This window comes from Mastigoproctus giganteus, chromosome 5 (assembly GCF_048544385.1).
Source record: "Mastigoproctus giganteus isolate SK-2022 chromosome 5, ASM4854438v1, whole genome shotgun sequence".
NCBI classification, from domain to species: domain Eukaryota; kingdom Metazoa; phylum Arthropoda; class Arachnida; order Uropygi; family Thelyphonidae; genus Mastigoproctus; species Mastigoproctus giganteus.
The window spans coordinates 69,172,546-69,187,206 of NC_143579.1; the positions used below are offsets into that span (position 1 = coordinate 69,172,546).

Sequence of the window (14,661 nt, forward strand, 5' to 3'; positions counted from 1 at the left end):
CCTGCCTGCCTAAAATCCACTGATGCATACCTTCTCGATGGTAAGCCCTGTCATGTCACTTAAATAGCAACAGACTTGCAGAGTGGTTCTCTTCAAGATGCCTGGTCAGTGTGAAGAGGAAGAGACTAAACCCCCCAGCACATGACAGCACAACGAAACAAATGGCCCTCAGCCCCCAGCAGCTTTCACATCCCCTCTTACAGCAGCGAGAGGATTACAGTGGAAGCAGGGGTGCTAAGAATCTCTGAGGCCTCTGAGTTGTAACAGGCCAAGTTACGTTGTAACTTGGCCTGTTACAACGTAAGATTGCTCATTGGTGAAGACAGGATATTAGAGCTGGAAAAGGAATTAGAAAATGTGAATTGGAATATCATCGGTTTGGCTGAAACAAGAAGAAATTAATCACTTATAAGTTTATCAAGTGGAAATCTGCTGTACACCAATGGAAACAGTAAAAGGAGCGAAGGTGGAGTTGGCTTTCTGGTCCATAAAGATATAAAAAACAACATTTTGGAATTCAAAAGTACATCACCAAGGGTGTCAAGGATCTACTCAGGATCTCTAAGAGGTACAAGCTAAAGGTTATAATGATTTATGCACCAACATCAGGCCATGATGACAATGAACAGGCTGAAGAAATGTACACAGAAATTGAGTCTTCTAGATGATCAGAAAACCCACTACACTATCATTATGGGGGACTTCGATGCTAAGGTTGGAAAGAGACAAAACAGTGCAGAAAGGGGAACTATAGGAAATTTTGGAATTGGTGAAAGAAATGAGACTTGTGGAATTTGCAGAATCGAGGATTGTCAGTAATGAACACTTTTTTCAAGAAAAGGGTGAACAGAAAGTGGACATGGAACAGTCCAAATGGATTAACAACTAATGAAACCAACTTCATCCTCACTAACAGAAGATATATTGTGAATGATGTTACCGTCCCAAATAATTGTAATCACAGAATGGTAAGATGCACACGATATAGAGGTAAGAAAGGAAAGGAAAAAAACTGACTTGAGTAAATAATACGAAGGTCTTTGAGATAACATAAAAGGAGAAAAAGCAGTATGTACTGGAACTAAAGAAGTTTGAGCTTCTGCAAAATTATTTTTTTACCATTTATAAACCTGCTCAGGACCAAGGTATTGACGAGGAATATTACAACTTTCTGAAAGTGATAAAGCTCAAGAAACCAATAGGTAAAAAGAAATCCAAAGGAGAAAAAATTAGTCAAGAAACACTTGACTAATTTTAATCGAAGACAACAAAATGAAGAGCAAGATAAACTGACAAGGAGAAAATTGAGTAAACTGAGTTATGCAAAGCCATTAGAAAGAGACTCAGAGAGGACATAAGATTTAACACAAGAAAGGTAAAACAAACTTAAATCAGCAGCCATGAGCAGTAATACAGAAAGACAAATGATACCGAAACTGAAGAATAGCAATGGTGTACTTAAAATAGCAGAAAACTACTATGGAGAGTTATACAAGGAGTGAGGGAATAATGCCAGCAGTGGGGAAGATGGATCGTAAATTAGTAACACATACGACATACCCGATATCCTTCCTGATGTAGAACACACAATGAAGAATCAGAAAGCTCCGGGGAAGAAGAGATGCAACACAAAAACTGGCAAGACTCTTCACAAAAAGCATTATAAAAGATGTGATGCTTAAGGAATGGAATAATTCAATCAGTTTTTGCTGCATAAGAAAGGAGATAAATCAGAAATTGGAAATTATAGACCAATTAGCTTGTTATCCCACATCTACAAGTTGGATAAGGGTCACTACTAACAGATTAGAAAGAATACTTGAGAATTAACTGAAAGAGCAAGCTGGCTTTAGGACAGGATTCTCAACTATGGATCACCTTCATATAATATCACAGCTAATGGAGAAAACAAATGAATATAAAACACCATTATGCCTGGCATTTGTGGATTATGAAAAGGCATTTGACTCCACACAGCATAAGGCAACGTTTCGGGCAATGGAAAGACAAGGCATAGATACCCCATATATTATGATTTTGAAGAAAATATACGAGAATGCTACCTCTTTTATTAGACTAGACAAAGACAGTAGGAAATTTAAAATTGAGAAAGGAAGTTTGACAAGGAGACAATATCTCTGAAGTTGTTTACAGCTGCCCTTGAGGAAGCTTTCAGAATAGTAGACTGGTCACAGAAAGGAGTCAATGTGAATGGAGAGTACCTAAACCATTTGCAGATGATATTGTGGACTAAAGATGAATATGGCTAAACAAAAGTAATGACGAAAGAGTATGCCACAGAAATGGATATAATCATTGAAGGAGAAGTAATTGAAAAGGTGGATTCATATACTTATCTGGGACTAGAGGACTAAATCAGAACAGCAGTTTCATGGATGTATATTTGATCTTCTTACGAAATTTCAAGAAAATATTTCTATTCATAGCTGCGTTATAAACTTCAAAAACTGATATCGAAGGAACTTCACATGCATCTCACCTGGTATACAAACGGGGGAAAAAAAAAAAAATGCGCAGCTAGTAACAGATTGTGAGAACAATCCATTACTCGTAGTGAGGGATTGGGAAATTGTAAGTAATTGTTATCGAATACTTCAATATTTCCTTGATATGCATTTGATATCATCAAAAAATTTCCAGAGAAAAATTGAATTTTCATTATCACACAACGCCCGAAAAATTAACCATAAAATGTCATGTGTTTCAATGTTTGAATTCCATTCTGAGCTGCAAATGTAATTTCACTTCTCTTGCGCTGACAGAGTAGCCATTCACCGAATGAAGAAAAACAGGGTTCATTTTCATGAAATTTCCAATTCCCTTCTTTCACTTGAGGGAAAAAACTCCTTAGGGGAGGGAGTCCACCCTTTCTAGTCCGACCCTGGAGAGAGAGAGAGAGAGAAATAAAAAATACCCTTTTGGTGGGCAGAAGGCCAAGAGATTGTCAAAGGTCCAGAGCGCTTACTTTCATTTATTTTATTTATTCATTTTATTATATTATTATTTTTTTTTTTCTTGTGTTGTTCTAGCAATCCATCCTGGATTGGGGCTTCCCTGGGCTGGGATAGTGCTTCTCCTCTTTTCTCCTTCCCTCTCTTCATCTTATACAAGTTTTTCTTTCCTCCCTGGGAAACTTTTTTTTTTTTTTTTTTGGCTGATGCTGCATAAGCTCATACACTTGCTTTCTTGCATCACATGCCACTACTACTAGGGAGGAGGGCGTGCAGTTAGTAGGGGAGATCTTGCCCTCCTGCTAGGGACGAGTACCTGGAGCCAGTCGTCCAGGTGATCGCTGCTTCCAGGTAGCCAGAATGCCCAAATACAACATCACAATACAGAACACACACATAAGCTCACAAACAGTTTTTCTTTCCTGTCACTTTCTCCCATGCGTGATGAAAAATTTTTTTCTCTCTCTCTTGCCTTCCTTTTCATCTGTCTTCATCCAACATGGGATATTCCTATGCAGGATGATTTTATTTTTTTTTTCACGACACACACTGGCCTTACCCTGACAGTGCGTAAAAACTGAACAGAGCAACGAGGCCGAGATGAACTTTTGTTGTAGGAGCCGCCCATACAAAAACAAAAAATAAATAATAATAATAATAATAAAAAAACAGCATTGCAGCTCTGCAGCTCTAAGTCAATTTCATCCTAGGATGCGGAAACTGCAATTGTTTTAGAGAATATTTTACATTTTTACTTTCTAACATTATTTTGCATTATAGCTCTGTTACAATATTTTGCTTCGTTTCTTTACATTATTGCTGTAGCAAACGATATCGGTGTGCATGACGTTTCATCACAGATGCTGGAGTTCTAATTAGTCAGTTCATCCTAGGATGCGGAATTACTAATTAGTCTGATTTTGGTCTGGTGCTCATTTGATAAAAAATCCAGAATAATTCCTCTGGAAATATTAGCTAGTGAACTGCATTATAAATTTCAAACATCGCTGTATTGCTTATCCTTTGAGTGACCGCATGTTTTCACCTTGTACAATTGTTTCATTGTGGACACTTTCTTCCAGTCAGTAAAATCATTATTATACCTATAAAGTAATTCATTATGTTGGGGGAAACCGTTTTTGCTCCTAATCGATGTAGCACTTTCGAATTTCGCAAAGTGGATTATTTGAACACAACATACATTAGAAGGTCGGTAAAAGAGTTGATAGTTGATGGGCAGCATTCCGACAAACAAATTTTCTGCCCGAGAGAGAGAGAGAGAGAGAGAGAGAGAGAGAGACTCATCTGCCAAAAACCACAGTAAAACAAAGTGATGGGGATGGGAAGTAAGTCTATTTGTCAGCGGAGTTTATCTGTTTATTGTAGTTCAGAACAGCATTATGACCGTGGATAGTGAATTTATTCGGCTTCTGTACTAAAACAGAATTTCTCCCTTTGCGATGACATCAAAGCGTAACAAGCAAATATCTTCTAACGATACTTTTTGAGTTAGAAATATTGCAGTTATGTGAACAATACACATTTCAAGAAAGAAATTCATAGCGGATGATTTTGTTTTTCTTTCTTTTGATGCACCAGTTTTGAAGTTTATAACGCAGCTATAAATAGAAATATTTTCTCGAAATTTGGTTAGAAGATCAAACCCAGGAAACTGCTGTTCTGATATTGTTTACTAAAAACAATTACAATAAAGCAAACTTTTTTTTTTTTTTTATCAAATGCGCATTGCAGTGTTATCAGTTTTACACCAGTTTTTCCCGTTTCCAACAGATGAATTTCCTTGATCTTCTGTTCGTAGGAGCAATACACGTTGAAGAAAGGAAATACGATCTGTTCACCTTCCATAAACTGTTATCGGTACTGTATGGCTTTATTGCCTCTTATGTCAAAAACAGTAGCTCCTGTTCGTCTTTTGTTTATTTACACTTCTCCCTTACCATCTCTATGTAGCTGTACTGGTGACGTGATATATACTTCCCACGCTTCGCTCGTATTCACGCGGAGTTGTTTATTAGAACTGCTCCTCTCCGTACAAAGAAATTCGCGCGCTTTACACCAAGAAACGAATCAAGTGTCGGGTTTCATAAGCTCTAGGCTGGTTAGGGCGGGGGTAAAAAAATTAATTGAAAAGGCCTAAAAAATTGCATACTTGATGTCACATTTTTGTCATTTGTGTGAAATTCAATAGAAGGTTTTGAAAATTTAAGTGGGAAAATTCAAGAAAACAGTTCTGGCTCCAACTATAGTGAGTTTCAGCTCTGTAATTAGAGTAAAAATTATAGAATTAACTTACTGAACCCAGTTGGGGCTGGTACGTACCCCAGCGGACGGGGATATGGTTAAAATAAAAAAAAAATAAAAAAAGTTTTTTTATGTCGCATATGTGGCCCAGTAGGTTACTTTATTTCTTGAGAAGCCGCGTCAGCCACATGTGTGACGCTCTTGGGGCATACATATGAAGGTCGTTTGTGATTAGTTTTTTGCACATGCGCTGAAGGCTGTAATAAAACTAATTCCAATAAAATAAACTCTCAAAAGTCACAATAAGTTTGTTAGTATTGTTAGAGATTTTGTGAAAACAAGTTCGTTAGCACACTGTATTATCCATCATATTGTGTTTTCCTGCAAGTTTGTACAAGTGCGTTGTTAAAAAAAAAAAAAAAAAAAAAAATTTATGGACGTATGGTGTATTCGCTTTACAACCACGAGAGACTTCCTTTATATGCATTGGAACCATGGCTGGGTTAAATGTGAGCTGGTTATAATAATAAATGCACAGAAACAAGTAGAAATGGCTTGCCGCTACAAATCGGCACATCAACCGGGGAAATTTGAAATTCCGTTCGCGAAATTATGTCCGAATTAGCAATGTCTGACCTGTATATACAGTAAACCCCCGCTATTCGCGGGGGTTACGTTCCTGAGAAATTCCGCGAATACTGAAAACACGAATACTGAGTTATGGCGCCCATGGTAATAAAAGGGTTCCGTTCCAAAGTATGAAATATATAACAAAAATTAGTCTAAAATTTTGTCTGTACGTATTATGTGTATTTACCTACATAATATGACTATGTACATAGACAAACGTAGAGAGTAAGTACATAAAAAAAAAAAGCATAAGGCATCGAAATGAAAATAAGAAACAATTTATTAAATGTAATACTGTACATATTTATTAGACATTTTAAAGAAACCTTTCAAAAACATATCAAGAACATAGGTTGCTGGGCGAAAAATAACCATATCGATTTTTAAATCTTTCAAACCAGCCTTTGCTGGCTAAAAAACTTATCCCGCCAGTGCTATCACCAGTTTCACTAAAGTGTTGATAAAGGTGTTTTGCCTTTTCACGAATGATGAGCGAACTTAACAGAATTTTATTTTGAGTTCGGTCTTCTATCCACAGATTTAAAGCCTTTTCCATTTTTTTCTAATTTCACATCACGAGTTATAGAACAAATTTTTGATGCAATTAGCGCGTTTTCACGGACACTAGGGCGGATTTTTTCTTCCGATTTCTTGATTGATCGTACCGTTGACTCGTTGATTTTATAATGTTTTGCCACTGAGGAGACACTTTCACCATTAGAAATTTTGTCTAACAATGCAGTTTTACTCGCTAATGTCATCACCTTCTTTGATCTTTTCACAATTCCCTTTTTATTCGCGGCCATATTTTTGTAGGATTAGAAAAGAACTTGTCCACAATAAAGTCACTTTCTTTTAACTTTAACACGCTCGAAAAAGTCCGTTTACATCAACACATTGCAAAATGGTAGATTTTTCACTTTTGTAAACGTATCAATTAAAAACAAGAGATGAAACCTTCTATGACAAGCGCATTACACATACTGAACAAGGATTAGCTTAAAACATCCGCGCTCGCGATTTTGTCACCCCCCACCCATTGAGCGCAGGACACTTCCTTTTTACACCTTTTAAGTTATTTTTACTCATTTTTAGAGAATAAAGCACAATTACAAAATGAGGAGGCACACTTGATACACATAAAGCTGTGAGCGTGTAGCAAATGAATAAACAACACCATAAAGGCAGAGACAACTCTATTAACACCTCACTAGCTTACATTTTACATTTCTGGGGGTTACTACCATAAAACAATAAAAACAATTTCCAGTTTCGTTTCTGCTAGTGGAATCTGTTATAAACTGGTAGTGAACTCTAATTGCATTTGCGATAATACCAATAGCTGGAATTGTGTTGGTTTTTACGTTATTATGGTGAAATGTGTTTCCCCTTCACTGCTATAAAAAAATAAATACATTTTCAGAATCTTCTCTTCATTCCTATCGTGTTGCGTTCAGTTGGGGTGATTCCGCGTTCGACTGCCATTTCTTGTAAACACAAAGGCGAATCGTGTATAAGCGAATTCAGTTCGTGTTATATAAGATATCGTTCCCCTATTTATAAATCGTGTAAGATCGAATTAGTGTAGTGTAAACACGTGTTATACGACGACTGACTGTACTACTCTGTGGACTGGGCAAAATGGTTTTAGCCACACCCATGTTTTTTTCATGGCGGAAAATGTTCACGGCGCTTTAAAATTCACATTTTTTTAGGTTTAAATCAGCGACCGCGAATACGCGAAACCGCGAATACAGATACCGCGAATAGCGGGGGTTTACTGTATATTTTATTTGGGGGGGGGGTTGAAATCATATTAACCTTACAAGTACTTGGGCCACCTAGGTCTTCTGATTTAACATCAAGTTGCATTTTTTTTTATGGGAGTTATTAAAGCAACAAGCTTATGAGAGCAATCTAAAGCAAGCATTAAAAATACAGTCAGAAGGGTATTGATACAAACTCTTTGTTGCATCACCTGCAGTGTGATCAAAAGAGTGAATTTATGTATTGCTAACAATAGAGCATACTTCTAGCTTTGTTTATAAACTAATATTTGCTAATTATTCTGATTAAATTGTCTTTTCCTTTAATCATTTTTGGGTTTACTCTTAAAACGAACAGTGTATAATAAACTGTTGATAATGTAATTTTTAATATATTTTTCTATTCTGCAAAGCTGAAAAATATTTTTGCAGACTACTGTTATAAAACATTTACATTATATGAACTCTTCCAAGCTGTACACTAGTGGACCAACTGTTGTCCAACTGAAATTCTGAATTCTTCTTTACAACATTAATACAACCATGTATTATATTGTAAAGTTTTGAATGACTTATTTCTGATAGTAAATTACTCAGTGAATCAAGTTATAGTTCTAATTCAGAGTGAGCTACATTACATGCATTATCACTACCAGACTGATTCACATCAGGCTAACTGCAATTTGAATTCTCACTTTGGCTGGAAGAAGTACTGTTTGTAATTGGCCATATATCATTTCTCCCTTAAAGATTGGACATCAAACAGTATATGAGAAATTACAGATTTAAATGTTAGATGGTGCAGATAGCAGTAGGCTGTGGCTGTTGCACGTCCATAGTGTTTCATATCACTGTTACTGCTGTACCTGACTAACCTCTGAAACTTTCAATTTAGGATCAAAATTCAATGAAATGGAGATAAGTAAAATCATTCATTTGAAAATGCAAGAAAACACTAAAGCACCTATTCAAAGCTGCATTAATTCAAATCGAATCATCAAACATGTTGTGAAAAGTCAAAATTCAATCTATCTTGAAATTGTCATTTCAAGATAAAGCTAGTTCCCAAACTTTTTGATAAAATCTCATAAGTACTCCAGAGGGCCCCCCACATTATATCAGGCTTAATGTCGAAGTTTGCAGATGATACAAAGGTTGGCAGGGTTGTTAATGACAGTAATGGCAGTGTGCTACTGCAACATGATCTAGATAATTTGGGCAGATGGGCTAAGAAGTGGCAACCAAGTTTAACCTTGACAAATGCAAAGTACTGCATATGGGTAGAAGTAACCCCAGAGAAACATACCAACTGTGTGGTACTACAGTTAAGGTGGTAGAAAATGAAAAAGACCTGGGAGTAATTGTGCAGTCAGATATGAAGTTTTCTGAGCAATGCAGACAGGCTGCCAGGGCAGGTCATGGGGTTTTGTCAATGATATATAGGAATTTTGCTAGCAGGGAAAAGGTGATTGTCCCTCTGTATAAGGCAATGGTCAGGCCACACCTTGAGTACTGCGTACAGTTCTGGAGGCCTCATTTTAGGAAGGATGTAGATTTACTTGAGCGTGTACAGAGAAGGGCAACAAGATTGGTGAGGGGAATGAAGGGATCCTCTTACCAAGAGAGGCTTAAGTTCTGCAAATTGCAGTGGCTGGAGACTAGGCACCTGCGCGGTGATCTGATTGAGGTCTATAAGGCCTTGAATGGGTTGAGCACGCTGAATTCTGATGGGATCCTTCCACTTGTTCAGATTACGAACCTAAGGGGGTATAAATTCAAATTAAGAAAAGACAGATGTAGAATAGATGTGCGGAAATTTGCCTTTAGCCAGCGGGTGGTTAATTGCTGGAACAAACTTCCATCTGTCGTGGAAGTTGATAGGTTGAATAAATTTAAGGAGGAACTGGACAGGCATTTGGAGGGAACGGTGCGATTTTTTTTTTTTTTTTTGGCTGATGCTGCATAAGCTCATACACTTGCTTTCTTGCATCACATGCCACTACTACTACTACTACTGTATATAAAACATGCATATAATTTATGCTACCTAAAACTGTTATAGCATTCTTTTTTATTAGGCATATGTGCAAAGTGATATATATAGAGAGATATTATTATATAGATATATATACAGGCAGTTCCCGACTTCATGAGTTAATTCGTTCCTAGCTCGTGCTTATAAAGTGAAAACTCTTAAAGCAGTAATTTATTTCCCATAGACGTAATGTTCAAAACAGGGGTTACATTCACAACGAAATTTGACCATAGTAATGTTAAATAAAGGTAAACAAAACAATAGTTTATGCATAAACAATGATTTATGTCACACAAATGTGAAAGAATGTTTATTCTTCATTATCAACTAAATAAATACTCGATTTGTTGGAAGTTAAAGGAGGAGTCTTCTTCAGAAATGCTTCAAGAGTCATTTGTTTCCAAGACAGTCTTCTCTCTATAAATTTCACAATAGCATGCATAAGCATTTAAATCTGTAGCCACTTTTCTAGTGGCTTGTGTGCTTGAAGCACACCAGTGATGTCAGTTGTAGAAACCTTAAGCTGCAATTGGTTAGCAATATTAATGACTGCTTCTGTTTCATTTTGTACAATCTCTGCTGGTTCTTTAAATCCTTCAAAATTACCAATAAACTGAGGAAGAGTTTATTCCAAACAACCTTCAAATTTATCCCCCTTAATAAGCCAGATAAATTTGAAATAAGATATCGAAAATGAAGAGCAATACAACCACTCTTTGGAATGCAGCATGGTAACTGCTTTATATTATGTGAGTCAATGAGATGCCCTCGTCTGCATAAACAAATGCATGCATAGTACTACTGTATTGTGTATATACACAGGGTGCAGAGAAACTCTACCGACAAACTTGAACAGGTGATAGAGGGTACCAAACGAAACTGTTTGTCAAATAACCACAGGTTGTAAATGAGTCATAACAGCAGAAGCTATTAAAGGGTTGTAAAAATCAGAACATATTCATTAATTTAATATCATTTAATGTATACAAATCATTTGCTGTTGCACATAAAATAGAAAAAACAATCCATAACAGTGCTCGAACGTACAATTACCATCAACATTAATGATGCAAGAAAGCAAGCTTATGCAGCATCAGCAAAATAAAAATAAAAAAACCCTCCCATTTCGCCCCTCCATTCATTCCAAATGCCTGCCGATCTCAGCCTTAAATTTATTTAGGCTATCAACTTCCACAACAAAAGATGGAAGTCTGTTCCACCAATCAACTACCTGCTGGCTAAAGGCAAATTTCCACACTTCTATCCTACAACCATCTTTCCTCAATTTGAATTTATGCCATCTCAGGTGATTATTCTGAGCAAGAGGAAGAATCCTATCCGCATTGAGCATGCTCAACCCATTCAAAGTGTTATACACCTCAATCAGATCACCTCACAGGTGCCTACTCTCCAGGTGCTGCAATTTGCAGAACTTAAACCTTTCTTGGTAAGAGCACCCCCCTTTGTTCCCCTCACCAATCTTGTTGCCCTTCTTTGTACTCTTTCTAGAAACTCTACATCCTTCCTAAAATGAGGCCTCCAGACCTGTACACCGTACTCATTGTGTGGCCTGACCATTGCCTTGTATAACAGGATAATCACCTCCCTGTCCCTGCTTGCAAAATTCCTATATATCATTGATAAGATTCCATGACCTGCCCTGACAGCCTTTCAGCAATTGTTGAAACAAACTTTCATCTGTTGTTGTGGAAGTTGGCAGTTAAATAAATTCAAGGAACTAGACGAACGATTGGAGGGAATAAATAGGTGAAATGGGAGGTGTATTTATTTTTCCTCTTCTTTTTTTTTGCTAATGCTGTATAAGCTTGCATTTTTGCATCATTTGCCACTGCTAAAGTGCTAATATTCCTTAGCCCTGTCTACCTAGTCTACATATAACAACTTCAGTCCCAGTGGACTGAAGTTTTATTTTCATAAATATCATAAATAAATTATGAAATTTTATATTTTGATCTTTTAGAAAGGTTTATGTAGCCATCCAAAATTTTATTAAAACTGGAACAATAGAATTTCAGTAATATTTTTTAAATATAATTTAAAATTTTCTATACAGTATACTTTCAGAATAACGACATTCATGGATTCAAGGTGCCGTTATTTTGATTTTTCTGTTATCTAGAAAATTATTTTTAATCTACTGAATGCAGAAATAAGATACAGAGAGATTAGGAATGCAATTTTATTGCATTTATTGCAATTTTATGTGCAGCTGCACATAAAAAACAAACATGTTGAAGATCCAATGTTATATTCTGCCATTAATGCACTCCTTAAGCTCCATTCTATTTTCTTAATTATATAAAGTTTAGTTTGCATGGGTAGCAGAGCGGTATCATCACCGCCCCTCCACGACAGGTTCGAATCCCGTCAATGATGCGAGGAACTTATGAGCTTTTATCACACCATGGCTAAGTTAGTTGGTCTCAGGCACGGATGTTTTTTCCCCCCAAACTAAGCAAATCGATCAGAGAACACATGCAATTTACAGACAATACACATGAGTATATGAATTAACTTTCGACAGTGGACTTTTGAAATAATGGAAAAAGTCACAATTGAAATTAATGGCAAAATTCCTCTACCAACTGTATATAAATGGAAGTATGTTTCAGATGTTTTACACCAAATGTTTAGTGATTTTCTTTTAGCCCCTCAAGTTTTAATCTCAATTTAAATTCAAACATTCTCACACTGCTTTTCTAATATAGAAATCTACATTTGATGTAGAGCCTTACTCAAGAAGTCAAAATCAGATTAATGCCATACTTTCAGCCTAAGTTTCATTGTTCCTGCGTAGCTCTTAGAACAAACTGCAATTTCCTAGTCCCCCACTACCACCAACCACAGAAATCTGCAAATGAAAATAAGCTTCAAGCATTACTTGAGGAAGGAAAAAAAAAAAAAAAAAAAAAAAACCTAGTCAAAACCAAATTTTCAATGTTTGTTTATCCACAAAGGATCTTGGATCCAATTCTAATTCCATAGCTCACCAATCCTACATGAGAAAAACTTCAATTAATTTGAAAAATTATAATTTTTCAAATTTCTGGACTTTCTACCAGAGTTCATGTTTATAGAGTATCCCTGTGAACCTTAACCCACTCCCTCACCCTCCAAAAAACTTGGTAAGTCCTACCTTTCAGCTAACATCACATGGTCATGTAAGTTTTGGTAAACACTTCATAAATAGCATACAGAAGTTTAACTTCTGAGCTATGTTATTTGATAATCAAACATACATTAAATGCAATGCGTATGTTACTAACTTGTTTAAACTGTAATTAAAATCAAACAGCTTACCTCTCCATCTTTACCATCCCACAAGTCTGCATTAGATATCTCAGGTAGTTTTGCACCTTTTATTGGCATGCTTGATCCTCTACCAACCGCTACTTCTCTGTATAAATTAAAATGAATTAAAGGTCAAAAGAAATATGCTGCAAATTTTAAATATCCTTTTTTCGTTCAGATTAATTTAACTATAATTTTCTACATTTAACTGATTGATACATTAAAAAAATTCATTTATATTTTTCTATCAAAAAGTGAAAACTATAACAATGCAAAAGGCATGCTCCAAACATAATACAATCACAAATTGATACTCTTTTGAAATAGAAATTGATTGTGTTATGCCTAAATTGATATCATTATGAACTTTCAAATGCAGCATTACAGTAGTGAAAATTTAAAAAAACAAAGAAAAAAAGGAAGAGACCTACCATTTGTACCCAAACTGTTTCCATAACATTACAGGCAGGAAGATGTATGAAGTGTATGCAAGAAATGTGCTTGTGACTGTTTTGATACATTGGCTTCATAGCACTGAATGACAATAGCGTTATGGCCATGGACACAGGAAACTTGTACCAGTAAAAATAGTTACCGATATTAACAGATGTAAATTACTTACCAGCAAGAAAAATAACTTTAGGTGCAATAAACAATGACACTTTCAAAGTTTCTCATTGTCATAAATTGGAAATGCTTTGCAGAATTTCCCATTTGGCTGGGATTTCAGCTGTTTTTCTCATTAATTACAGCAACAGTTAAGTCAAATTATTCAAATTTTAACAGTGAAATCAAAGAACACACCTTTAAGAGGCATGCATTGCAATTGATTGAAAAAAATCAGATTGAAGGGTATCAACCTCCCCCACAACATACAAACTGATCTATAGACAATTCTGTGGGAGCCTACAAGAAGATACAAGCTCATCCCTATCACACCAATTCTGTCTCCAGTAACTATGCAACAAAGGGAGGCACACACAGAGCTTTAATTTTATTTTTAATTCTGCTTTATTCTTTAAATTTTTCTTTCCACTTTTGAAAAGTTGAAAGTGGCAAATTTTAAAGGGTGGTTATAAATTTGTTTGTTGATTAGTGCTTTGTTATGGAGAACAAAAAAAAAAAAAAAAACTCTTATTTTACTTTGGTGGTCCACCACAAAACTAAGAATCAAGAGAGGGCCATGGAGGAGTGGGGAAGAGACAGAAAAATTACAGCAATACACTTGCTGTCTTGCATCACATGCCACTACTACCACCACCACCTTTCGGTCGGTGAATCATTGGGATACTCAAGACTTGCTGAATAATGCTGTAGCCACAGGGGTAGTTTTTTGGGGGGTGGGGGTCTTATGTTTTGCTTGAGTTGTTGCTAATGGTCCAGTTTTTTTTTTTTTTTCCCCCTTAATGAAAATCCCAAACAATGTATTAGAACCTATAGTACACTGAAAGGACAGAATACATGGGACTGGGACGCTGTCATCCCTCTTGCTAGCGGACAAACCCACCACTTGGCACGTATATAAGTAGACTGTAATTTGATGTCAGTATGGATAAACATCGTGAGTTAAGACTTTGAAAGAGGGATGACAGTGGGTGCCTGACCCATGGGTCACTCTATTGCAGAGGTGGTACAGAAATTGCACCATCCCCATTCATGAGTATCAAGAGTGTATTGGGAATAC

At 36.2% G+C, this 14,661-nt stretch overlaps 1 protein-coding gene across 1 annotated transcript in view; it reads right to left on the reverse strand.

Annotated features, from left to right (window-relative positions):
• CaBP1 (Protein disulfide-isomerase A6 homolog CaBP1) overlaps positions 1–14,661 on the reverse strand; it is a 160,077-nt gene that overhangs the window by 19,144 nt on the left and 126,272 nt on the right. The window contains exon 9 of the mRNA XM_090373276.1: positions 12,987–13,083. Coding sequence (XP_090229402.1) covers positions 12,987–13,083 — 97 coding nt within the window. The remainder of the gene's footprint in view (positions 1–12,986; positions 13,084–14,661) is intronic.